This window comes from Populus euphratica, unplaced genomic scaffold, assembly GCF_000495115.2.
Source record: "Populus euphratica unplaced genomic scaffold, PopEup_1.0 scaffold247.1, whole genome shotgun sequence".
NCBI classification, from domain to species: domain Eukaryota; kingdom Viridiplantae; phylum Streptophyta; class Magnoliopsida; order Malpighiales; family Salicaceae; genus Populus; species Populus euphratica.
In genome coordinates, this window is record NW_011500129.1 from 247,925 (window position 1) to 274,615 (window position 26,691).

General features: G+C 33.0%; 1 protein-coding gene and 1 pseudogene across 1 annotated transcript; both read left to right on the forward strand.

Annotated features, from left to right (window-relative positions):
* LOC105110344 (laccase-4-like) overlaps window positions 1-3,937 on the forward strand; it is a 7,420-nt pseudogene extending 3,483 nt beyond the window's left edge.
* Window positions 3,938-8,429: 4,492 nt separating this feature from the next.
* Window positions 8,430-12,271, forward strand: LOC105110346 (putative respiratory burst oxidase homolog protein H). Its single transcript, XM_011005361.1, has 14 exons — window positions 8,430-8,826; window positions 8,922-9,084; window positions 9,158-9,206; window positions 9,322-9,435; window positions 9,517-10,326; window positions 10,496-10,591; window positions 10,669-10,784; window positions 10,866-10,968; window positions 11,055-11,155; window positions 11,238-11,403; window positions 11,504-11,632; window positions 11,739-11,867; window positions 11,961-12,039; window positions 12,162-12,271. The coding sequence occupies exons 1-14, from the start codon at window positions 8,430-8,432 to the stop codon at window positions 12,269-12,271; spliced, it is 2,562 nt and encodes an 853-aa protein (XP_011003663.1).
* Window positions 12,272-26,691: the final 14,420 nt, after the last annotated feature.

Consider the following 26,691-nt stretch of genomic DNA (forward strand, 5'->3'; position numbering starts at 1 on the left):
GACATAGGAAACACACCCAAAGATCTTTAAATGAGAAAGCTGTACTTCTTTTCCTCTCCAGACTTCCTCGGGTAGTCTGAACTCCAAGGAAACTGATGGTCCACGGTTGATTAAGTAAACTGCAGTATGAACTGCATCAGCCCAGAATATTTTTGGTAACCCAGAATGCAACCTCATGCTTCTAGCTCGTTCATTGATGGTCCTGTTCATCCGTTCAGCAATGCCATTCTGTTGTGGTGTGCCTGGAACTGTCTTTTCCATTCTGATACCGTTGACAGCACAATACTCCTTGAAACCTCCATCAATGTATTCTCCTCCATTATCAGATCGTAAGCATTTCAGCTTCAAACCTGATTCAGTCTCAACCATAGCCTTCCATTTCTTGAATGTGTCAAACACATCAGATTTATTTTTCAGAAAGTAGACCCATACCTTTCTGCTAAAGTCATCAATAAAAGTGACATAGTACCGAGAACCGCCAAGAGATGCTACTGGAGCTGGTCCCCATAAATCTGTGTGCACCAGTTCTAGTTTTCTTGGTCTTAAGGTCCTGCCAACCTTTAAGAAACTGAGCTTCTTCTGTTTTCCGAGAACACAGCTTTCACAAATGTCTAGATCAACATTTTTTAATTCTGGCAGCTTTCCCTTTGACTGAAGTATCTTCATCCCCTTTTGACTCATATGGCCGAGTCTGCAATGCCATAGCTGTGCCTGATTTTCTGCTTCAGTAGAGGCAATTATATCTGCTGATCTTGTGGTCATATACAGGGTGCCGGTTTTCTTTCCACGAGCCAAAACCATTGCTCCCTTTGATACCTTCCACATTCCTCCAGAGAAAAGGATTGAATGGCCACTATCATCAAGTTGTCCGACCGAGATCAACTTCTTCTTTAGTTCAGGAACATGCCTTACATTTTGCAAGTTCCATGTAGATCCATTCATTGTCTTGATTTGCACATCTCCTATACCCACAATCTCCAATGGTTGTCCATCGGCCAGATAGACTACCCCATAATTTCCAGCAGTGTAATTTTGCATCATTTCATGGTGTGGAGTACAGTGAAATGAAGCTCCAGAATCAAGAACCCAATCATCAATAGGACTATGTACAGCAAGGATCAAAGCATCTTGTACCTCGTTTGTAGTGGCATTTACAGAATCAGCTTCAGGTTTCTTTGGTTTTGTGCAACTCCTCATAAAATGGCCAGGTTTGCCACAATTCCAACATTCAACCTGCTTCCTGGGTCCAAACTTGCTTTTGCTTCTGTACCTGGATTTTGATCTGCCTCTGGATAAGCCTCTGTCTTGTCTCCTTCCTCGAGTGTTGATGTTGAAAGCTGAACCTGAACTTGAGCTTTCACCCGAGTCTTTTCTTCGTACTTCTTCAGCTAAAATCAGGTCTCGGATATCATCATACTTTAATTTGGATTTTCCAGCTGAGTTGCTTACGACTGTTCTCATACCTTCCCAACTGCTTGGAAGTGAAGCTAGCAAAATAAGTGCTCGGATCTCATCATCAAACTCAATTTCAACGGATGACAATTGATTTGTGATGGTGTTGAAATTATTAAGATGCTGTGTAACAGAGGTGCTTTCTGTCATCTTCAGGTTGAACAGCTTCTTCATCAAGTGCACTTTGTTATTTGCTGATGGCTTCTCATACATCCCAGACAAGGCTTCCATCAATCTTGCTGTGGATTTCTCTTTTGTAACATTATGAGCAACTCTTCTTGACAATGATAGCCGGATAATGCCCAAGACTTGTCTATCAAGAATTTGCCAATCTTCTTCTGACATGTTTTCTGGCTTGCTCCCCAACAGAGGAAGATGAAGTTTCTTCCCATATAGATAATTTTCTATTTGCATTTTTTAATATCCAAAATCAGTTCCATCAAATTTTTCAATTCCCGCAGCCTTTATTTCATCAGCCATTTTTAATCTTTCTAGGATTTGAATCTGCAAAATCTGACCTTACAGATGTGTCCAGAATGGCCAAAAATGTTAGAAATGACACTGAGATCACCCAAATCGGACTTCGAATGGCTCAGATTTAAACAATCAAACTTTGAGATCACTGGACGCTGCAGATGAAGCCACGTGTCAGGAGGAATAGTCGTTGCGCCACACCGGATCAAAACCCAGAATGCTGACGTGGATATACTAACGTGTCAGCCACGTAAGATATGCGGGCCCCACAATTCTGACATGGCAGAACCACATGGATTTTGGCTGACGTGGCAGGGATGATGTGACGACTGATGTGTCAAGCGACATGTCAGGTGATGTGGCTGCTGATTGTGTAGAACTGCTTGCGTGGCTGATGACGTGTCGGGTCAACCCAGCTCAAATTGCAGGTAACGGGCGAGGAAGATGCATGGCGCGCGTGAGGCGCATCTGTGTGCATGGGCAGTGCTGGTGGTGGCGCGTGCAGGCGCGTGCGGGCATGCAGGACGTCGGTTTTTCGCTGGGTTTTCTATAGTGGATTCCTCTCGTCTTCCTCTTCACGATGGTATGTTCAAAAACACGTTTTGAGAACTTTGATTTTTGAGTTTGGATCAAACACCCTCTTTTTCAAGAACAAGCTCTGAAACCAGTTGTTAGGACATTCAAGCATTCAAACACACATCAATTTACGTGGTTCGACATCTTGCCTACTCCACGGAGCTACTGATTTGTATTAATCAAGCTCAAAAGCAATACGAACAACAAAACAAGGAGGAGGAGAAAAACTTCTCTACTCAACTCAACTCTCACTCTAAGCTCTCTCTGTGTTTCTCTCTATTTCGTGTGATCCTCAACTATCAATGACACTCTCTATTTATAGCTGAAGTGGGAGACAATCTTCTTCCTTTGGTCAACAATGGTGGGCAACAATTTCTTTATTTAGGCACCTACCATTGACTCTTGCAACATGGCTGCCACCTACTATTTGTATCCATACATAACACCTACAACTCTTACCATCCCACCTCCCAAGAATGCCACTGCAGTTGCCAACCAATTTACCAATTCTCTACGCACTCTAAACTCGAAAAGGTTCCCTGCCAAAGTCCCATTAACTGTTGATCACAACCTTATCTTCACTGTTGGTCTAGGGGTTAACCCCTGTTCAACTTGCAAAGCTGGTAATGGTAGTAGAGTTGTTGCTAGCGTTAACAATGTCACATTTGTAATGCCAACCACCGCTCTGCTTCAAGCACATTTCTTCAACATCAGCGGTGTGTTCACCACTGATTTTCCTTCGAAGCCACCACATGTTTTTAATTACACCGGTACTCCAACAAAAGTGGAACCAAAATTTATAGGTTGCGCTCCAACTCGACAGTCGAACTTGTTATGCAAGATACTGGTATCATATCCCCTGAGAACCATCCAATCTATCTACATGGATTCAATTTCGTTGGTGTTGGTAGGGGAGTAGGGATTTACAATCCGAAGACTGATCCTAAGAAATTCAACCTTGTTGACCCTGTTGAACAGAACACAATTGGAGTACCTTCTGGTGGATGGGTTGCCATATGATTTCGTGCTGATAATCTTGGTAAATGTTTTCAGTTGAAATCCACAGACTTAGGCTTTCTTTAAATTTGTTTCAATCCGTGTTCGTTAGCTATCATGTTTTCTTATTCTGCAGGAGTTTGGTTCATGCATTGCCATCTTGATGTGCACACTACATGGGGACTTAAGATGGCATTCATGGTGGACAATGGCAAAGGCCCTAATGAGTCAACTCTACCGCCTCCAAACGATTTTCCAAAATGTTGAAAGCAACTCGGAAAGAGAGGAATATATATTCAAACAGAAACAATTAGATAGAGTTAAAATTTTGATTTTTTTTCTTGAGTAAATCGAAACATTTGCTCAAGCGAGTTTAAATAATAAAAAAAAATGTCTTGAGCGGTATAATTGTTCATATACAAATGTTAATTTTTCTTAAATATAGTGATGATATATTGGAAAAATTTGATGGCTGATTAAGCCTGTTTAATTGTTTGTTTCTTGAAAATTGTCATTTGGATTGTTTACAAGTAATTTCAAACAAAAATTATTTTCCATTCCTAAATTATCTTTATAAAAAAATTAATTTTAAATTTATTTAACAATAATGATTATCGTATTTTTAAAATCAAATTTGAGAGTCGATAAAAACCAACTCAATAGTTAGGAAAGTAAACTCGAATTGACCCGAGTTAATATTAAAATAAAAATAATCATTATCATAATTTTGAAATTCGATTTAGAGATTGATACAATACAAGGCTTAGGTTATGGTTCAGAAAGGTCAATCTAAGTTATTTTGAGTCAATGTAAAAATAAAAATGATTACTATGATAGTTTTAAAACTCGATTCGAGTTAAGACTTGGGTTACTAAGTGGAAGAGTCAACTAGGTTGACAAAAAAAAAAAATCAATGCAACCTGCTTTTAGACAAAAAAAAAATTAAGGAAAAGTCAATAGATTTTTTATCCTTGTTTTATCCCGAGTTTATTCAAGATTTTGATCAGGTCAGGTCGGGTCAATTATTTCTCTATTTTTTTATTAAACAGACTAATCCAAGCCTCAGGTCAACCTATCGGGTCAATCCAAATTTTATAATTAGGGTTACTATAATATTGTTATCATAGTTTTAAAACTCGACTAGAGAATCAACCTAGAGCAAGGCGCAGATCACTGGTTGGGAGAGTCAACTGGGTTGACCAAAAAATATATTTTTTTAAATAAAATCAACGCCACCTAGTTTTGGAAAAAAAATTAATGAAAAGTCAACGGATTTTTTATTTGTGTTTTGTCCTAGATTCATTCGGGTTTTTGATTAGGTTAGATCGAGTCAATCATATTTTTTTCTAAAAACAGACTAGTCCAAGCCCCGAGTCAACTTGCCGAGTCAATCCAGGTTTTATAACTAGGGTTATCATAATATTTTTAATTTCCACACCTAATATAAATTAAAATGAATAAAGTAATATTTATTTTTTTAATATGTAAATTTGAAATTAATATATATTAAGGATAAAATAGACTTTTTCATCATAATTAAATAGGATACATAAACACTTAGTCTTTCTTATACCCTAATACCAAACATAATTGTTTTTTGGTTTCTTTTTCGATTTTATCTCCTTTGTTTCCATTTATTTATCTAGGATAACTAAAAGGAATTGCTTTATTTGCAATATCAAAATTCTAGCAAAAGCAAAAGATATGCTTAATGTTGGATGCCAAAATAGCTAGACAAATAGTTCTAACATGATAAGGCATATAAAATACTCGCTATTTGACTCGTGCTTCGCTGCAAGTTAATATTTTTTTTGAAAGAAAAGTGTATGTACAAACTTTTACAATGTGTTTTTGTACATAAAAAATCTCAAATGGAATTAAAAAAACTTATGCATATATTTAACTAAATAAATCAATAACTATTTATGTAACAAAATAAATTATGAAACCTCATTCTTATACAATCAAAGTTAACTAGTCAAACTCGTAATCTGTATCATGAACTCAATTAGGTTTAATAATTCTTTTTATAATTTTTTTTTATCTAAAATAGATACTTATAAAATTAAGAACTAACCAAATATTGAGGTGATTGAAAAACAAAATTAAACTGAAACAAATTAGATTGTCCAATTAATAATCAATTAAATATCAAGTGATGAAATTAAAAAGAATAAGCAAGAATTTATTTAAAAAAATCCAATTGTAATGGATAAAAATGAAAACAAAATGTCCAGTCTCTCATGCTAGAAAAGCCTAGAGCTCCTAAGCCTCCAGAAAAAAGTTGAGGCACTCGAACCTTATTTTTCATTTTTTAATTTTTTTAAGAGGTGGATGACTTGATTCTTTAAAAAAAAAATAACAGGCGAAGCGTCACTTGCCCTACTTAGACTTGTTTCAAACTAAGAAAAACTCATTTTCAACTATATTTCAACCTAAAAAAACATACTCTAGATACATTGTAAAACATATTCTTATCTTCTAACAACTCAAAAATTGGCTTCAAAACCCACAATCAATCCAAAACTAAAAAAAATTTCGAGTTTAGATTTATCATTCTAAGCAAGTGTAAGGGAAACAAAATTGTGAATAAACTCTCTTCATAAAAAAACTCATTGGTACCAAAATAATTGATTTTCATGATTGAAATTAGTCTCAACCGAGACTTTTTTTTTTTTTACTATTAGAATCCATCAACTTTCTCTCTTCTCTCTCAAATTAGAAATAAAAAAAATAAAAAAAATGATGATTAGGACTATATTTGGATTTCATAAATTGTTAAGAGCTGAAAGTTTATAATTTGAAAACTTCAATGATCAAAGTGTATGCTTAGCCTAATTCTTTTGGTAGCAGGGCCCAATTTCTTATCTTCACTCTCCTCCTCGATTAGCTTTCACTTTTTTGATTTCTTGCCACCCTTCTTTTTAACCTTTGTAAACTCCATTGTAAAATCACAATCAAATTAAACCAAACCCTAAATCCTTAAAAATCCCATGCAAAATATCACTAAATCACTAATTTTCCACACAGATAAAAACAAACATTTAATAGTACACTCAATTGTATCTCTTTGTGGATTAAAAACTCATTGAGGTTTCTAAAAAATCTGGAAAAAAACATAATTAGGAGTAAAGAAAAAAATAAAAAAATAAATTTTTTTAAAAGCATTTTTCATTCTTTAATAAGGAAATTCAAGCCAACCTAACATGAAAATAAATTATCACTAAATATCTTAAACAAAAAAAATAAAGGAATTGAAATTAGTTACGAGTGTATTGGGCATTTTTCTTCTATACACTATTGATGGTGCTATTGTAAAAAATATTTTATATAAAGATGATGATAATGCAAATATATTTTGTGCTTTTAACCCAACTTAAGCATTTTAACATTTGAAAAAAAAAATGTTATTGATCCACTATGAAGCATGGGCCAATATGCTAGCTATTATATTATTATATTATGGTTATTTTTTAAAGTATTTTAAAAAATATATTGAGATAAAAATTTTATTTTTTAAAAATTAATTTTTTATATCATTATATCAAAATAATACAGCAACATCAAAAAAATATTATTTGGAATTAAAGGAAAAAATAAAAAAATCAAATTTTTTTAAAACTTTGTTGAAACGTAAAAATAAACACGTTTTAATAAGAAAATTCAGTCCAACCTAAAATTACAAAAAAAAAAATTATCATCACCTAACTTTTGTACAATATTAAAAAAGTCACATGAATTTATTTTCTTTTTATAGTATAAAAATGTTAAATATGTGAAAATTAAAAAAATGAAAGAGGAAAAAACATAAAATTAGAAATATTTTAGAAGAAAAAAAATTAAAGGAAAAGAAATTAGTTGTTAATGGGCGCTGCTCTATTATGCATTATTTATAATGCCACTGTAAAAAAATATTTTTTTTAAGAATTGTGATGGTGCAAATTCATTATATGTTTTTAACCCAACTTAAATTTTTTTACATTTGAAAAAAAAAATATTATTGGCATGTTGTAGAGCACAGGCTACTATACTAATTATTATATTATTATGTAATGATTATTTTTTAAAATATATTTTTATAGATAATATTTTTTTTTAATATTTAAGATAGGAGAGAAGCTCTTTTTATAATGCAATATTACTATGTCTTGTTAGGTAATCAAATATGACATAATTTATTTTTACTAAATATAAAAAAATAATTTTTTTATAGGTAATGGAGTATTATTCATGCTGCAAATATTCTATATATATATATATATATATATATAGTGTATTCCATAATATAACAAATCCATATTTATGGCAAATGAATACTATTTTTTATATGCCTTTTAAAATATAGTAAAATAATTTATTTTCTTCGAACAATAATCTTGATACAAGTAATTATCCTACATTAAATTTGGTACACAAAAATAGACAGTGGAATCATACATCATTGAATGGAGAAAACTTGAAGGTTAGTTTGCCCCTCGTCTAATAATAACAGCATGTTTTCACGTATCCTTGTGGCAGCACAGACATTGCAATGCATAACACTGTTGAGGTAGCATGTCTTTTTGCTATAAAAAGCATTTGTGAAATGGTCAAAAGTACTTGTGCTTAATGGAAAAGACTTCTTGCTGCAAGAATTTGGTGAAATGAGTACCTGATTATCATAATAACCAGAAAAATCCTATAGGCTGTAAGTTTGAGGCGTCATGTTGCTTCCTATTGTTAGGCCAACTTTGTACCAGATTTTTGCCTTCGTAATCTTCCCCTCCTTCCACACCCGCCATTTCATATGAATAAACCCCTCTCCCTTCCATTTTTTTAGCAGATCCTTTATGTTTTCTCACCCTCCATTTTATCCAGTGTTTTACTTCTTCTTTTTTTATTGTGTGTGTGTGTGTAGTTGATCAATTGAAGAGAAAAATCTCATAGAGTTAATGGGAAGCAAAACGGAATCAAAAAGGTGGATGCTTGAGAGCATTGAAATTGACAGGATGCGGGGTGTTCCTGTTCATGATGAACCTAAAGCCACCTTACCGCCCAAAGAACCTGGTGATGCAGCATCCATCAAGAGGAGTGGAAGTAATCTTGGGGCATCCCTCAGAAGGACTACAAGTAGTGCGTTGAGGAAGAGTGGCGTTCTCTCTTCGAAACCTCCTCTCCCCAAGATAGAAAGAACAGCATCATCAGCTTCTAGAGGACTTAAAAGCCTCAGGTTTCTTGATAGAACAATGACCGGAAAGGAAACGGATGCATGGAGATCCATCGAAAGGCGTTTTCATCAATTTGCAGTTCATGAAAGGCTCCCGAAGGACAAATTTGGAATCTGCATTGGTATGCTTTCAAAATCTTTCGTTGTTGACGGCATGCCTTTTATCCTATCTTTTCAATATAAAAAACACAAATTGAACTTCATTCCCTTTTTGCAGGACTAGGAGATTCCAAAGAGTTTGCAGGAGAAATATTTCATGCAATTGCCAGGCGTAAGAATATATGCCCCGCAAATGGCATAACAAAAGATGAGTTGAAATTGTTTTGGGAAGACATGACTAAACAAGATCTTGATTCTCGTCTTGGAATATTTTTTGATATGTAAGAAATCCCCCTTGTGAAGTATAAACTGTTAAAGGGTTAACTTCAAGCTGACATTATGATTTATTAATAGGTGCGACAAGAATGGGGATGGGAGGCTTTCGGAGTTGGAAGTGAGGGAGGTGTGGCTATATTGCCCTTCTGCATAATTGTTATTTTCCTTTTCTTTTCTTTTCTTTTTTTCCTTCCTCTTCACATCACGATATTTCAATTTTCTGATTTTATGTTTTGCCAAAGGTTATAGAGTTGAGTGCCTCTGCAAACAAGCTCACAAATCTTAAACAGCATGCGGCAGTCTATGCAGCTCTAATCATGGAAGAACTTGATCCTGATCATCTTGGATATATAGGGGTTGGTATTTATGCAAAAACTCTGGTTTCAAATTTTGTGACAGTGTGGCAATTAGAAACTCTACTTTTTCTAGTTTTGCAGCTATGGCAGCTTGAAACTCTGCTAAGAGGGATGGTGAATAATGAAGATCAAACGACGAAGCTCGATGAAAAAACGCATAATCTCACAAATGCCATGATCCCAAGAAGATATAGGACTCCTGTTACCAAATTCTTGACTGTGTCAGTAGAATATATTCATGAGAACTGGAGGAGAATATGGGTTATCGCGTTGTGGTTAGCTGTAAACTTCGTGCTCATTTTTTGGAAGTTCAAGGAATTCGAGAAATCACCCTTATTCAAAATCTCAAGTTATTGTGTCTGTCTTGCCAAGGCTTCTGCCGAGAGTCTAAAGTTTAATATGGCCCTCATTCTTCTTCCTGTCTGCAGAAGAACACTTACTAAGCTTAGATCATCATTTCTCGGCACCTTTATCCCTTTCGATGACAACATAAGCTTTCACAAGACGATTGCTTTGGCCATAGTAATTGGGACTGTAGCTCATACTCTAGCACATGTTCTTTGTAATATCCCGTTGTTGAGTTCATGCCCAGAAGGCAAATTCATGCTATTTGCTGGACCATTGTTCCATTACCAACAGCCTACTTATTGGTTTTTCATGCGAAGCATTGTAGGCGTAACCGGAATTCTGATGATCCTTATAATGGGGTTCTCATTTACTTTGGCAACACACCATTTCCGAAAGAATGTCATTAAGTTACCAGGGGTATTTCACAGATTGGCAGGGTTTAATGCCTTTTGGTATGCGCATCATCTGCTCGCCCTAGCATATCTACTATGCATTTTGCATGGCTACTTCTTAATATTTGAAAAGCCTTGGTATGCCAAAACGGTATGCACAGCCCTCTGCTAGCTACTTCTTCATTAAGCATAACCTTTTTCTGCCATTTGTGCTCCAACAATTCTGAATGCAATATTTTCATGACAACAAAATTTCTCTTTTGAACATATATAGGTTAAAGCAGATGCTGAAACTAATTGTGTTATCTAACTTTCCACAGACATGGATGTATCTCATTGGCCCAGTATTGTTCTATGCCACTGAGAGAGTCTTCACAAAAAATCAGGAACGCTTTCACCATGTTGATGTCATTAAGGTATGTGTTATTGATGTTTATTCTCCTCATCTATGATATTAATTCATAAAACTCATCGTGTACTTTGGACATTACAGGCAATTATATATACAGGGAATGTTCTTGCTCTATACATGAGCAAGCCTCCAGGATTTAAGTACGAAAGTGGAATGTACCTCTTTATCAAATGCCCGGATTTGTCCAAGTTTGAATGGTAATAAATTGATCTCCGATAGTGTTTTCTGTTCCATAATACATCTCTTCAGTAAAAAAATTCAGTTCTTATTTCTTATAGGCATCCCTTCTCCATCACTTCTGCACCAGGAGATAACAATTTGAGTGTCCACATAAGAACTGTGGGTGATTGGACGACAGAACTCAAAAACTTATTTGCGAAGGTTATGGCTTGATTGGTGTCTCTCTATATCCATGCAACTGAGGCAGATTTAGTGACATGTTATTTGCAAATGTTATATTTTCGCAGGTCTGTGAGCCCCCCCGGGATACTAAACAAAACCAAGGAAGGCTAAAGAGAATGGAAACAAAAGCATTGTCAAACTCAAACTTCGATCAGATACAAGCAACGTCAGTAAATTGATTCTTAAACAATCTACTTGAGATTTTGTAAAAACTAAAACTAAAAGAGCCCCCTTTTCACCTGTGGCAGATTTCCAAAGATCCTGATCAAAGGACCATTTGGAGCCCCCGCTCAGAATTACAAAAAGTTTGACATATTACTGCTCATAGGTCTAGGAATTGGAGCAACTCCATTTATCAGCATTTTGAAGGATCTGCTCAATCAGATCAAATCAAATGCAGCGGAGTCGAGAAGGGTACGTTACGTACGTATAGTGCTAGGCACACATCACTGCCACAAGATTGCCTAGTCTAATAAGTTGAAAATCAATTCAGCTAACATATGATTGCACGCAGGACCAACGAATGGGTTCAACTGATAAAAAGGGTCCAGAAAGAGCGTACTTTTACTGGGTCACAAGAGAACAAAGTTCTTTTGATTGGTTCAAGGGTGTCATGGACGATATTGCAGACTGTGATGATAATGTGGGTTTTGATAGCTGAAAAATGTCCTCATTTTACAAATTCTCAGCCCGTCAAGGATTTCTAATCTAACCAGTAATTATTCCTTTGGAACTTTTCAATGTCTCAGAATATAATTGAAATGCACAACTACTTGACTAGTGTGTATGAAGAAGGAGATGCAAGGTCTGCACTTATTGCCATGGTACAAAAACTGCAGCATGCAAAGAATGGACTTGATGTTGTCTCCCAAAGTCGGGTATTGATCAGCTTCACTGACCACTGAATCATTAACGATATGATATGTTTTTTTCTTTTAAATTCCCTTCTAATACGTAATAGAATGTGACAGATAAGAACGCATTTTTCAAGACCCAACTGGAGAAAGGTATTTACTCAAATGGCAGAAACACATAAATCTTCTCGGATAGGTGAGTTTAGAACTGTAAAGAACCTTTTTTGGTAACATGCATGGCGCAGCATAACTTTTTCAGCTATATCGTTAGTTTTATGCTTAGGTCCTTTGTTTACTTCTTGATGTCTTGGTTTGCAGGCGTATTCTACTGTGGAAGTGCTCTACTTGTCAAACCACTGAGGGAGCTTTGCCAAGAATTTACTCTAAATTCATCAACTCGTTTCCAATTTCATAAGGAGAACTTCTAAAATACCAATTTTATCCATCTTGGAAAATGTTTGCTTGATACAGTGTACAACGAAAGATATAAAATGAGAGATTCTCAAGCTCTAAATTCTATATAAAATCTATGTTTTGTAAACTCTCACTACTATGAAATCTCTCTACTAAAAAATAATACTCAAGGTTATTTAAATAAAAGCTTAAATAGATTTAGGCAAGGAAACTTGAATCAAATAAAATTTTAAAATGTAACTAGGAAAGAAATCCAAAAATAACTAGAAAAATAAAAAAATATCCAAAAAATATCTTCTAGGTTGAATTCAGATATGATAACAACCTTTATGGTTTTAACCAATTATCTCCTTATAGAATTGGGCATGGTGAACGTAATTATAAAATTTCAGTCTGATCCAATGGTTTAATAAAAATTATGCTCTTTACTACTAGAAATTCGCTTAAAACCGACAGAATAATTTTATCAGCAATTTTAGGTCGTCATTATCAACCGAATTTAATCCATCCGTAATTTCATCGGTAGCTATTGATGGAATTACGAGCGGAATGTTGAGAATATAAAAAAATGGTGGTTTGCTGATGTGGAGGTCATTGTGGGTATTTTTTACCGACGAAATCATCAACGGATTCAAAACATCAGTTCCGTATGGTGACATAACCGATTCACCAATGAAAATGCTAACAGAATCATCGAGGGATTCAAAATGGCAACTCCGTACGGTGATGTGCCTTGTTTACCATTAGACTAGCCAATGGAATCACAGATGGAATAGTTTCGTCGGTGAAGTCGTCGGCAAAAGTTAATATATCCCCCCTCTATCGACCCTTTCCTCCCATACTTCTCCTTTTTCTTCCCCATCTCAACCCTTTCCAACTGCAAACAACTAGCCTAAAAAAAAAATTCTCCCTCTTCTCAACACAACAAGTCATATTTCTTGAAATCTTCTCATCATAATATCCGTGTTCTGATTTACCGATGAATTTTTATCAATTTTTGTAAGTAATTATATCTTTTTAAATTTTAACATTTAAATGTGAATTTTTTTTAGTATATGTATTTCATTAATAGATGTACATGTTTTATTGTTATTTCTCAAACAAACTTGTAGTATATGAATGTATAATTTTATACTAGTTATGGTTTGTTTTAGATTTTATAAGATTGTATTTGTTGTAAATTGTTGAAACTTTATTGAATTACCGAATTACATGTGTTGTTTTGAAATAATTAATAGCTTGTTTAATGGGTTTGTTTTAATTTTTATCATCAATGATATTGCAGAGTTGTAATTTCCATAAATTGATATATGTGTATTAATTTGTATGGAAATTGATAATTAATAATGAATATTTAATATTTATGAGAAGTTGTAATTGGTTTGTTGGATAATCTCGAGGTAAACCAATATTTTTGCAAATTTATTTACCTAACATAGTTAATTAATACATGTTGTCATCATAATTTTATAGAGGTTCGATAAAAGTCATGGATGATTGTTCATAGATGTATTAAGATTAACCCCAAGGATTGTAGAGGATGGATTATTGTAACGGAGTTCAGGATTTTATTAATTTCGTAACATCTATTCCTATAAATTTTACTAGAGGATGTATTAGGTGTTCATGCAGGAAGTATCAAAATAAAAACTATCTGCATCTAGATGTTGTAACGATGCATCTATTATATAAAGGGTTTATGGAGAATTATCAGTGTTGGTATGTATATGGAGAAGTATTTGTTAGTAAAAGAAGAATGAGAGAAATGGTGGTCGGATCAACTTCTAGTGTTAGCAATGTGCATGAAGCGACAAATGACAACACTAATCCATACAGGAATATAGTTATGGATAAAATGAGAATGAATCAAGGTAATGTTAGTCAATATCCAATTATAGAAGAAGAACCTAATGCAAATGCAGTTAGGTTTTTTGATTTGTTGAAAGATTCACACGAACCATTATGGGATGGTTGCACAAACCATAATAAATTATCAGTCGCAACACAAATGTTCACTATCAAGTCAGATCAGGGGTTGAGTTAGGCCGGGTATGACAAGATTATTGAATGGGCGAGAAGCATTTTACCTCAAGGGAACAAGCTGAAAGAGAACTTCTATGCTGCCTTCTATGCTGCAAAGTTCATGATGAAATCCCTCAGTTTAGGATACTAGAAAATTGACATGTGCTCTAACTTCTGCATGTTATACTACCTTGAAAATACTGAGATAACCGAGTACATGACATGCATGAATTCTCGTTACAAACCTAGAACTGGTAGGGAAAAGACTATAGTGGCATATAAAAAACTTAGATACTTTCCAATCACATCTAGATTACAGAGGTTATTCATATCACTAAGGATTGCTGAGCACATAACATGACACCAATCACATGATGTGGTTGATAGAGTGATGGTGCATCTTTCTGACAACGAAGCTTGGAAACACTTTAATAGTGTGCATCCTCACTTTTCAGCTGAATCAAGAAATGTGCATTTTAGGTTATGTACAAACAGATTCAACCCATTCGGGTCATTTGCTGCTCTTTATTCTTGTTGGTCAGTCATATTAATGGTTTATAACTTATCATTAGAGATGTCTATGAGGCTGAAGTTCATGTTTTTATCTATAATCATACCAGGTCCAAGTAGCCCGGGCCGAAATATAGATATTTGTCTTTAACCATTGATTGATGAGTTGGCATAGTTATGGTTCTCCAAAACTTTGACTTATGATATATTGAGGAAACAAAATTTTCTTATGAGGGTAGCTTTGATGTGGACTATCAATCATGTTTCAGCTTATGAAATGCTTTCTGGTTGGAGCACGCATGAGAAACTAACATGTCCATACTGCATGGAAAATAACAAGGCATACACGCTAACAAATAGAGGTAAAACTTCTTCTTTTTTTACTGTCACCGTTGTTTCTTGCCACATAATCACAAGTATAGAAAGAACAGAAAAGATTTCTTTGCTAGCAGAGTTGAAAAGGATGTTGCACCCCTGTGTCTTTCTAGTGAAGAATTGCATGATATTGTTTTAGAGTACGATGACATTGTGTTTGGTCTCCAATCAGGTAAGCAAAAGTTTCCTGGTTTTGGTTTTGCCTATTATTAGGTAAAGCAAAGTATTTTTTTGGAGGTTTCTTATTAGAAGATCAATCTTCTCCATCATAACCTTGACGTTATGCACATTAAAAAGAACGTGTTTGAGAACATTTTCAACACCATCATGGATGTGAAGGGGAAGAAAAAGGACAACATCAAGGCTAGATTGGATGTAATTTTGTTCTGTAACTGTAAAAATATAGAGTTGGTTTGTGATGAGTCACGGGTCGCAAAACTAAGAGCAAGCTTCATGTTAGAGAAAAACACACAACTACTAGTCTACAAATGGCTTAAGAGTCTGTGTTTTCCGGATGAACATGCCTCGAACATATCAAGGCTGGTTAATATAGAGGAATGCAGATTGTATGGAATGAAGAGTCATGACTGCTATGTGTTTATGCAAACACTTATCCCATTAGCTTTTTGTAATTTATTGCCAAAGAGGATATAGGATACACTCAAGGAGATCAGTCATTTCTTTAAAGATATATACTCCAACAAGTTGAATGTTGATCACATTGAGAAACTTGAAACGAATATCGTCGAGACACCATACAAACTTGAGATGATATTTCCTCTATTATTTTTTGACTCAATGGAGCATCTCTTTATACATCTGCTATTTGAGGCAAAAGTTAGAGGACCAATCCAGTATAGATGGATGTACCCATTTGAATGGTTAGATATTACAGTTGCAATGTAATTCATATATAAAAGTATTTTCTTTGTTTTTTTCATTGAAAATAATTGATTAATTCAATGCAGGTACTTGTTCAATCTCAAGAAAAAGGTTAAGAACAATGTCAATGTTGAGGCTTCGATATGTAAGGCCTATATTGTTAAGGAGATTTCAACATTTATCTTGTACTATTTCAAACTTTATCTAAAAACTAGAATCAATCGCGTTCCATGACATGAAAATGGTGGTGAAGTGTATTCCAGTGGAAACTTGTCAATATTTTCCAATCCTGGATGACCCACACCTAAAAATACAGTAAGAGAAAGATATTTTTTAGAAATAGAGTTCAAACAAGTACACAATTATGTTCTATTTAACAGTGATGAGTTGAGACCTTTTATTCAGTAAGTGTATATATATGTAATATTAATTAAACTTTATCAATAATATCTTATTACCTATATATTGTAATATAATACACTCATTACCACTTGTAAGGAACATCGATAATACTGAATTCCAAATCTTTCAATTACAAGATGAAGAATTTGCCACATGGTTCAGAATACATGTAAGCACTATCACAAACTCATTCTCACTTGCAAAATTATTGCATGCATGTCATTACGTGATTCTAATGTATTGTTCATTGATGTATATTATATACAAAGTGATACGGTTCAGCCTTGTGATAAGACCCAAGTAAGGTCAGATTCGGATTTAGGTGTAAAAAATGCAATGGTCTAAGTTTAGGGCAACAATTATAACTCTCAATCCGACCGTTGGATTGATCTAAAATTTTATGTAAACTCTTCAGACATGTTTTTCTACCATGGGTTAAAATTTCAGGTCAATCAGAGTTTAGGAAGGTACCACAATACTGGTAAACAGAGGCTGTATGAATTTTGTTATTTACTTCCATTTGACTTGTGGGCTTCCTATTTAGCTGGAATTCTTTTCCTACAAGGATGTGGCAGCTGATTTTGAAAATTTTCTAGTTCCAAAAGGATCTTTAATGAGCTGCAATATAATCTTCAAGTGTGGCAATGATTCATTAATATTTCAAAATCCTTTTCTTATAAGGATTCCTTATTTATCCTAGCTACACAAGGAAAGAAGGGCTAGTGGTATTTAATGATATATTAATTATTTTTATTATTTTATTTTTTAATATTTGAGCTTAATTAAAATTTTTCTTTAAGTTAGGATCCAAGACTTGTTTAGATCAAATTATGGGCTTTTCAGTTTAAACTTTGGGAGCAGTTTTAAATAGACCTTATATAAGTTCACATAAGGGATCTATTAGGGTTAATTTTTCAAGAACTATTTAAACTCATGTAAGCCATAATTTTGGAAACTTTGATGATAATTACTTCTAAATTTTTCAATTTTAACATGTGAGAGTGGTTCTTGTATTTTTCAATTTTTGAACAAACTGAATCTGACTCATCAAAGATTAACTGGCTTCATGGCATCATTCTACTCAATCCAATAGTGTTGGTGCCTTAGGGTAAGTTTTCATTGTGTCACACTCCTATCAGACCTATTTTGGCTTTCTAGGATCAGATATCAATCTTGATTGTGGGTTACATAACCACGTGATCACGAGGTTCGCATTAGTATCAAAGCTAGGCTTCGAAACAAGGTCATATCTTTCTATTATTTTTATTTTTTTAGTGTTCTTTTAAGTTTTTTAGTGTTTGCGTCCATCTTGTTGTTCTTCATGTCTGCGTCATCTAAGTAGAAAAAAAAAGGAGGGTTATATTTCATCTTGTTACTGTCTCCAATCATATCAATATATTAAAAAGAAAAAAAGAGAGACGAAGAGGGATTAGTTGAAATTTGAAAGATCATTCAATTTTTGCCGCAGAAACACAACTCTTGGTGAACCATATGCAAACCACATTGGAATTAATTGAAACTTCGCATTCTATTTATTGGGGGTGAGATCACATCATATCTTAAATTTAGGCTTATTCTAATATTATTTACTAGAGGTTTTAATTAGAGGTTCAATTCTACCATAGAAACACTACTCTTAGGGAACCATCAGCAAAACACCTTAGAATTAATTGAAACTTCATATTCTGTGTATTGGGGATGAGATCACAACATATTTTAAATTTAGGTTTATTTTGATATTGGCTTCTTGAGGTTTTAATTGGAGGTTCAATTTTACCACAAACTGATCATACACAGGGTTTGGGTACCTAGACATGATAGAACGATCTATAAACTAATATTTTTTATTTTCTTGGTATCCTAATACTATATATTAAATTTAAGGTCATTTGGATTGTGTTTTTTTAGGTTCCAGAATCAAATTTTGTCTTGTTGTAATATGTTTGTTTTGCGTTGTCTTTCAAAACTTATTTTGTTTCTGTTGATTTTGTTCCTTTTAGTATATTATCATCATATTTGGGATATTTGGCTATTGTTTGAGTCATTCTCATCAATTTCATATGTCGATCAGTTCTGGTCCAAACAAAAGTTAGATTTGTATTATGAAGTCTAAATCAGTGTTCTTTATGTTATAAACTTTATTATTGTGTTCGTCTTCTTCTTCTTCTTCTTTTCCTCGTCTTCTTATTCTTTTTTTTTCCCTATTTGTGTCATGTATTCACCAAGGAAAAGGGAATAGAGGAGGATTGTAGATCAACGATGCAAAAAACTAAGCCATGGTTTGGGGGTTTTAGAACCAGAAATTGAGAAGTGTAGAATATTATTCTATAATCTTCTAGCTTCATGGGAAAAGGAGGTACATCACCAAAAGAATGAAAGAGATGTTGTGGTTATCATTCAAAAGTATGTACACAAGTGGTTAGTACAGCATGCTTATTTGAAATTCTTGTTGGTCACTACTTTTATACAGTGTTGTTGGAAAAAGGTGTTAGCAATAAGGGAATTTCAAAGGCTTAAACAAGAAGCTATTGAAGTCACTACTAATCCTATTCAAGATTCGAGGGTGAATCTTTTTAAAGAGGGAGGGAATGATACGGTTTAACCTTGTGATACGACCCAAGTAAGGTCAGATTAGGATTTAGGCATAAAAAGCGCAACGGTCCAGGTTTATGGCAATAGTTATAACTCTCAATCCGACCGTTGGATCGGGCTAAACTTTTATGTGGACTCTCCAGACATGTTTTCCTATTATTGGTTAAACTTTTAGGTCAATCTAAGTTCAGGAAGGCACCAAAATACTGGTAAACGGAGGTTGTATGAATTTTGTTATTCACTTCCATTTGACTTATGGACTTCCTACTTGGTTGAGATTCTTATCCTACAAGAATGTGATAGTTGGTTTTGGAAATTTTCTAGTTCCATAAGATCTTTAATGAGCTGCAATATAATCTTCAAGTGTGGTAAGGATTCATTAATGTTTTAGAATTCTTTTCTTATAAGGATTCCTTATTCATCCTAGTTACACAATGAAAGAAGGGCTAGTGGTATTTAATGAGATATTAGTTATTTTTATTATTTTTTTAATATTTGGGCTTAATTAAAACTTTGTTTTGAGCTAGGATCCAAAATTTGTTTGGATCAGGTTAGGGGCTTTTCAGTTTAGGGTTTGGGTCCAGTTTTGAGTGGACCTTATATAAGTGGATTTAGGCATAAAAAGCGCAACGGTCCAGGTTTATGGCAATAGTTATAACTCTCAATCCGACCGTTGGATCGGGCTAAACTTTTATGTGGACTCTCCAGACATGTTTTCCTATTATTGGTTAAACTTTTAGGTCAATCTAAGTTCAGGAAGGCACCAAAATACTGGTAAACGGAGGTTGTATGAATTTTGTTATTCACTTCCATTTGACTTATGGACTTCCTACTTGGTTGAGATTCTTTTCCTACAAGAATGTGATAGTTGGTTTTGGAAATTTTCTAGTTCCATAAGATCTTTAATGAGCTGCAATATAATCTTCAAGTGTGGTAAGGATTCATTAATGTTTTAGAATTCTTTTCTTATAAGGATTCCTTATTCATCCTAGTTACACAATGAAAGAAGGGCTAGTGGTATTTAATGAGATATTAGTTATTTTTATTATTTTTTTAATATTTGGGCTTAATTAAAACTTTGTTTTGAGCTAGGATCCAAAATTTGTTTGGATCAGGTTAGGGGCTTTTCAGTTTAGGAGACATCAACCTTTTAGTCGTGTCAGGTCCAGTTTTGAGTGGACCTTATATAAGTTCACATAAGGGGTCCATTAGGGTTAATTTTTCAAGAACTATTTAAACTCATGTAAGCCATAATTTCGGCAACTTTGATGATAATTACTTCTAAATTTTTAAGTTTTAACATGTGAGAGTGATTCTTACATTCTTCAGTTCTTGAATGAACTGAATCTAATTTATCGAAGATTAACTGGCTTCATGGTGTCATTCTACTTAATCCAATAGTGTTGGTGTCTTGGGGCATGTTTCCATTGTGTCACACTCCTATCAAACCTATTTTGGCTTTTTGAGATCATATCTCAATCTTGATTGTGGGTTACATGACCACGTGATCACAAGGTTCGCATCAACATCACCGACGAACGATGCAAATTCCAAAGAGTGGTGCATTAAATGCATCTCTAACCGCGTTATTTTGCCAACAAAATTACCAATGAATAGAAAAAAATATGGAGGGTAATACAAAATGTTGGTGCAAAATTCAAAAATTACCAATGGATTTTCTAAACTTCACCGATGAAATAAATTAAAAGAATATCATTTTTAATTTTTGTCGATAAATATGTTGGTAAAAATACATTATAAATCCCAGTGATTGCCCCTTTAGTTCATCTTTTCATTTCCTCCATTCTTAATTTCCCCATTTCTTTGATTTTTTTTCCTCTCATTTCCTTCAAGATTTCCTCTCATTTCCTTTAGGATTCCTTCAAGAATCTTCATCAAATTAAAAGGTATGTGTTTCCTCTATTTCATTTTACTTTAAGGATTTCTTTTTTAGCTATTTGTTTTTTTTATGTTTTTTGTTTTGGTGTATTTTTATAATGTAGATAAAGTCTTGAAATAAACACATTATTAAGGTAAGCATATTTCATTCCTAAAGTCTATAGCCTTTTTTTTTATAAAAAAAAATTATTCAATATATTTTATTGTTGTATTGGCATAATAATTGAATAATTTGTTGAATTATAATTGTTAATGTTGAAATTACCTTAGAATAAGTAATTGAATATGTTGGAATAATTAGTAACTTTACTACATTATTGCATGATTTGTGTTTAATTATTTGTATTAATTTTAATTGTTAGTATAGAGTTTTTTTTAATTTATTGAATATTTTTTTTATTGTTTGTATTTATATAATGATTGAATAATTTGATGAATTGTAATTGTTAATGTTGAATTTACCTTAGAATAAATAATTGAATATGTTGGAATAATTAGTAACTTTACTACATTATTGCATGATTTGTGTTTAATTATTTACATTAATTTTAATTGTTATTCTAGAGTTTCTTTTTTGAATTTATTGAATAGTTTTTATTGTTTGTATTTATATAATGATTGAATATGTTGTTAATGATGAATTTACCTTGTAATTAGTATGAATGTTATATGTATAGATGTTATGTTATATACAATATTAGTATAGATGGAGTTAATTGGTTGTGGCTTTTATCAATATTTGCAAGTTTATGGATTTGGGTAATATTTAGTATAGGGGAGGTGTTGTCGAATTTTTTTTAACATTCAAATTTAATTATATAATTATTCATATATAATTATGTAGATGCGTAAAATGAAAACCACAACTCGTTGCTCATGTATGGTCATAGCTAGTTCTTCTAGCAACGAGGATGATGTATCCTTAGGTGTCGTATACAATTGTGTAGATGCGTAAAACAAAAACCACAGCTCGTCGCTCACGTATGGTCACAGCTAGTTCTTCTAGCAGCGAGGATGATGTATCTCTAGGTGCCTCTCAAGAAGAGGCACGTACATCAACTACGCCGCCAACCGATGTTGCCTCTTCCAGCACGGGTTCACAGCACAGAGGTGGTATGTCTTCACAACAGAATCAATTCACCCGCAAATACGAGGCATAGTGGAAGGATGACCTTTCAATATAAGTTTGTTAAGGTTTTAGTTTTTTCTTTTAAATTATAACATGACTTATGAACAACTAATCAATATTTTATTAATTTAATTTATTTTCAAGTTCACAAACATTGAGGTTGCCCGAGTAATATCATTGGCATTTAAATTGTCATTGGAGATTCCATTATTTCAATAGAATCAGGTATCCATACATCCTAAATAGAGATCTCAAATCAATGCATGGTTTGACAAATTTGAGATTGATGTTAATTTCTAATTTTCAGCTTATTTATAATAAATTATGATTATAATTGATATAATTGTAAATAAATTATTATTTTTATTTAAAATTAATTATTTATACATATGACAAATTCGATTGGGACAGTGCGCAAGACACTGTTGTGAGGATGTAGGAAAATCACATGACAACTAAGTAACATCGAAAACAATACAAGTTTTTTTAGAAAAACTTTTATGTTTCAAAATGTAATTTCTCTCTATGGAAATAGGTTGCGTGATTTTTGGTATGAAGCATAAAAAAAAAACAAAAAAAATCGTGAGAGATAGGGGTCTTAAAGGCTAGAACGACGTAGTGGTTTAGAAGGATTTCAAACCGATATACATCCTGGAAGATATATGGTCATGCTATCTTGAGCACGTGACATCTAAGCGATTCACACGACGCTTACAGTTTGATACCGGCAATCAGAATTGGCTAATTCATGGCTTGGTGACAACGCACATCAGCGGCTCCATTCCATTTACTGCACATGCAAAAGGATAGTAAGATTAATTTAAATGAAATATATCATTAAATTAATTTTTTGTTAATTAGTCTTTTTTTATTATAGGCTACGTCTCTTGAATGTGAGTCGAGCCCGATGGAGCTGTTTATTGAGATGCGTGTGTGGAGTCAAGACCGCCAAAAGGGGGTGCATCAGTTCATTGACAACCGTGCTCAACACTTTGTGGTATGTTTGTTCAAACATTTTATTTTGTAAGTTATTATTTTTATTCAATTGAATATGATGATTACTTTTTTCATTTTCAAGAGACCTATAATAACTTGTTGAGGGAGAGATAAGGGGGCGATCCTTTGACCCATCTAGAATTCGATCCAGATCTGTGGATAAATGTTGGATCGTCCGGTGGACCCGATAAAAATCAGGTTTACGGGCTTCCAACACTACAACCAAGAAGTTGCAGGTGGCTCATAGTGTTTCAATCATTGGGAGCTCCCAATCAATATCGAACACTCAATCTAAGAAGTTCGTGGCATTGCAGCAACATATAGCTCAACTTACCAAAAAATACAACCACCTATCAGCGGAGCATGCACAACTTAAAGCGGAGAATGCACAACTTAAAGTGGAGAATGCACAACTCAAAGCACATCATGAACAACTTCACAAAATGGTCATGAACATGGCATCACAAACTGGTGATACATGTGCGCCTCATCCTTTTTGGCCATATAACCACCAACCTCGTCCTCCACTTTTATATTAAGTTGTAATAAATATTATTTGCCTGTAATGGTTCATTTATTTTTTTTTTTGAAACACAATCAGTTTGTAATGAATATTATTTAACTTTACTTTTTTATTTTTAATGTTTAATAAAAATTATATTTGCATAATTGGTTTTTATTACCATTAATTTATATAATTTTATATTATGTATTCTAAATATTTTTAAAAAAACATATTTAAAAATAATCACAAAGGGTTTTACAAACAGACTATATCCATTGACATTTGACAGTTGCTACCACATTCACCTATGAATTTATAGAAGGATATATTCGGTTGGTATTTCACACTCATCGACAACTTTACCGACGGACTTAATCCGTCGGTATTTGATAGTACTTGCCACAATGACCGACGAATGTATAGACGAATATTTTCGATCGGTATTTCAAACACTCACCGACAACTTTACCGACGGTATGTATCCGTCAGTATGTCACACTATCACCGATGGGAAAAATCCGTTGGTATATTTCAAGCGGGAAACTTTTTTTTGCGCGTAATTTTTGTCTATAAAACCATCATAAAATTTTTTTTTATGTTGCTAATTGATATAGCAATGGAAGGAAAACCGATGAAAGTATTCTATTAGTAAGGACGTTGGTAAATAAATTACCGGCGAACTCTTAATCACATACCAATGGAATATTTCTATCGATAAAACTGTGAAATCTTGTAGTGTTTTTTTATCTGAAATATTTGTTAAAGCATCTAAACTTCTTTTCAAACTTGTTAATATGCATATCAAGTTAAGCTCCTTTATGTGAGAAAAACTCATTCTCAATTTTACTATTAGAAATTGAACCTTTTTATTCAAAAAAAATATACACTTCAAATATAGTATTGTGGCTAGTTTGTCCACAAGTTAGAATGTCTTTAACATACTGATTTTAAAATCTAATTTATAATATGTGTAAGCTAAATGAGAATTCATATCTTATGTTACACTTTTTTCATCTATGAAACCCATTTGTAATTCTTGCCTCCTTTCCTTTACCTCAAATTTGACCATCTTATCAGATGTTAGTAAAGAAGCATCGTCATTTTTAGTCAGCTTGTATTCAAGCTGCTTTTATCCTTTGACCTTTTTTATGGAAAAAAACCCCAAGTAATCTTCTACCATATTTTTTAGTGACTTTTCAAATATCATTGTGCTCTCTATGTCTTTGTTTATAACACCCATGATCGAAGGATTATAGCTTACTGTTTTCTTCTCTAACTTAACTTATAAAGACTAAAGTTGTATTTTTAGCTCTTTTTTCAACCAATTTATCTTTAGCATGATGGGATAACTTTGAAATTTCAAAATTAGAGACTTATGTCTCAAATTCAACCCTTTGTTCTTTATAAAATTCATTACCTTGCAAATTAAGGTTAACAATAATCTTTGGTTTCCACTCATAATCTAGTGAAACAAATATATCCCTCAACAATATTTTTATTCAATACTAAGATGCAATAAGTTCTTGCTTTAATTATTTTTATGTTTTTCCTTGGTACTATTTAAAAATTTTGAACAAAAAAAAAACAAGTTATGGTAATTTAATTATTTATATGCTTAATATAAAATCTCTTTGTAATCATCTTGTATAAACTCTAAAGTTATTAATTTTCTCATAGTTCTTCATGATGAAACTATATGTTTATTAGCATTTCTAGAATATGGATCACCAATCCTAGCATCATAAGCAAGTTTGCATCATGGAAAGTTTACCTTCTGCTAACTAAGAATTTTTTTTAGTTGAAAGTATGCTTCCAACTTTAACAAACATCTAATAAATATTTTTTTCAAAACAATATGTAAAGGAAGGAATTTATTGAAATTAGGAATTCATTCATAAAAAAGCTAATTGCAAACTAAGTTTTCAGTTCATTGTTTGTTATATATGCCACTCTTCAAATGGACATAATGTCAATATGGGTTTTTAGGAATAAATATAGGGTTTAATTCACCCTAAGGTAAGTCATAAGCAAATGAACATAATGTCAATATGGGTTTTTAGGAATAAATATAGGGTTTAATTCACCCTAAGGTAAGTCATAAGCACATCCCTCTTCTTATTATGATCCTTATTTGTACCACTCCATGACAACTAATCTATCCAATCATGATATGGTTCTCATTACTCTCTTAAGACCTCATAGTTTCATAGATGGCCTTTATTCTGCACCATAAAATAAAAAGATGTCATAAATATCTTCTACCACCAAACAAGCTACCTTGCTTATTAACAACTGATACAGTATATAGTAAAAGATAGAAAATAAAGATTTATAAAGTCCTAGATTACAATTATGAACTATAGAGAAAATCTATGTTTTATAGATTTTGAACAATATGAAATCACTTTATTGAAAAATAGCATGCAAGGTTATTTAAATAGGAATCTAAACAATCTAAGTAAGGAAACATAAACAAAATAAAATTTTAAAACCTAATTAGGAAAGACATCTTAAGATAACTAGGAAAAAAATGCAAAGCATTTTCTAAGTCGAATTTGAACATGAAAATAATGTTAGCTTGCTAAATCTAGATTACCACCTTTAGAACTGAGTTTGTAGAACATCTTGGGAAAATTCTATCTTAATTTAATAGTCAGATCAAAAGTTAAATATGTTTTTGCTAGAAAGATTGTTTAACATATCCATATTCTTTTTAAACTTATTGATATGTGTCCCACCACATCACATCATTATAAAAATAGAATTTGTGTCATTAACCATTTTCCCATATTCATAAGAGGAAATTAGCTTTAGAATGTTGCAATCTTGTAACCTTGCACATAATTTCTTTTTTCTTCCAAACTCATGTTCAAAAACATTTTTTTAGCTATAAAGGTTATGCCATAATTATAAGATAAGGATAACTCTATTTGATTTATAAATCCATGCCCTCCTTTCTAGAGATTTGTTTACAGTTTTCATTAAAAAGTCAAACCCTAATAAGTACATTAAAATAGCTAAAGTTGAATTATGAAGAGCGCAAAGTATTAGTAAATGAAAAGCACAAATAGCCTTCAAAAAATCCATAAGGATAGAAAAAATTATAGATAGTCAAGAAAGAA

Bases quoted from the DNA above. Each gene is read 5' to 3' on its own strand.
- LOC105110346 (XM_011005361.1), top strand. From the start codon at position 8,430: ATGGGAAGCAAAACGGAATCAAAAAGGTGGATGCTTGAGAGCATTGAA. The intron at 9,436-9,516 runs GTTGGTATTTAT...CTAGTTTTGCAG, and splicing joins ATCATCTTGGATATATAGGG to CTATGGCAGCTTGAAACTCT. The intron at 10,969-11,054 runs GTTATGGCTTGA...ATATTTTCGCAG, and splicing joins TCAAAAACTTATTTGCGAAG to GTCTGTGAGCCCCCCCGGGA.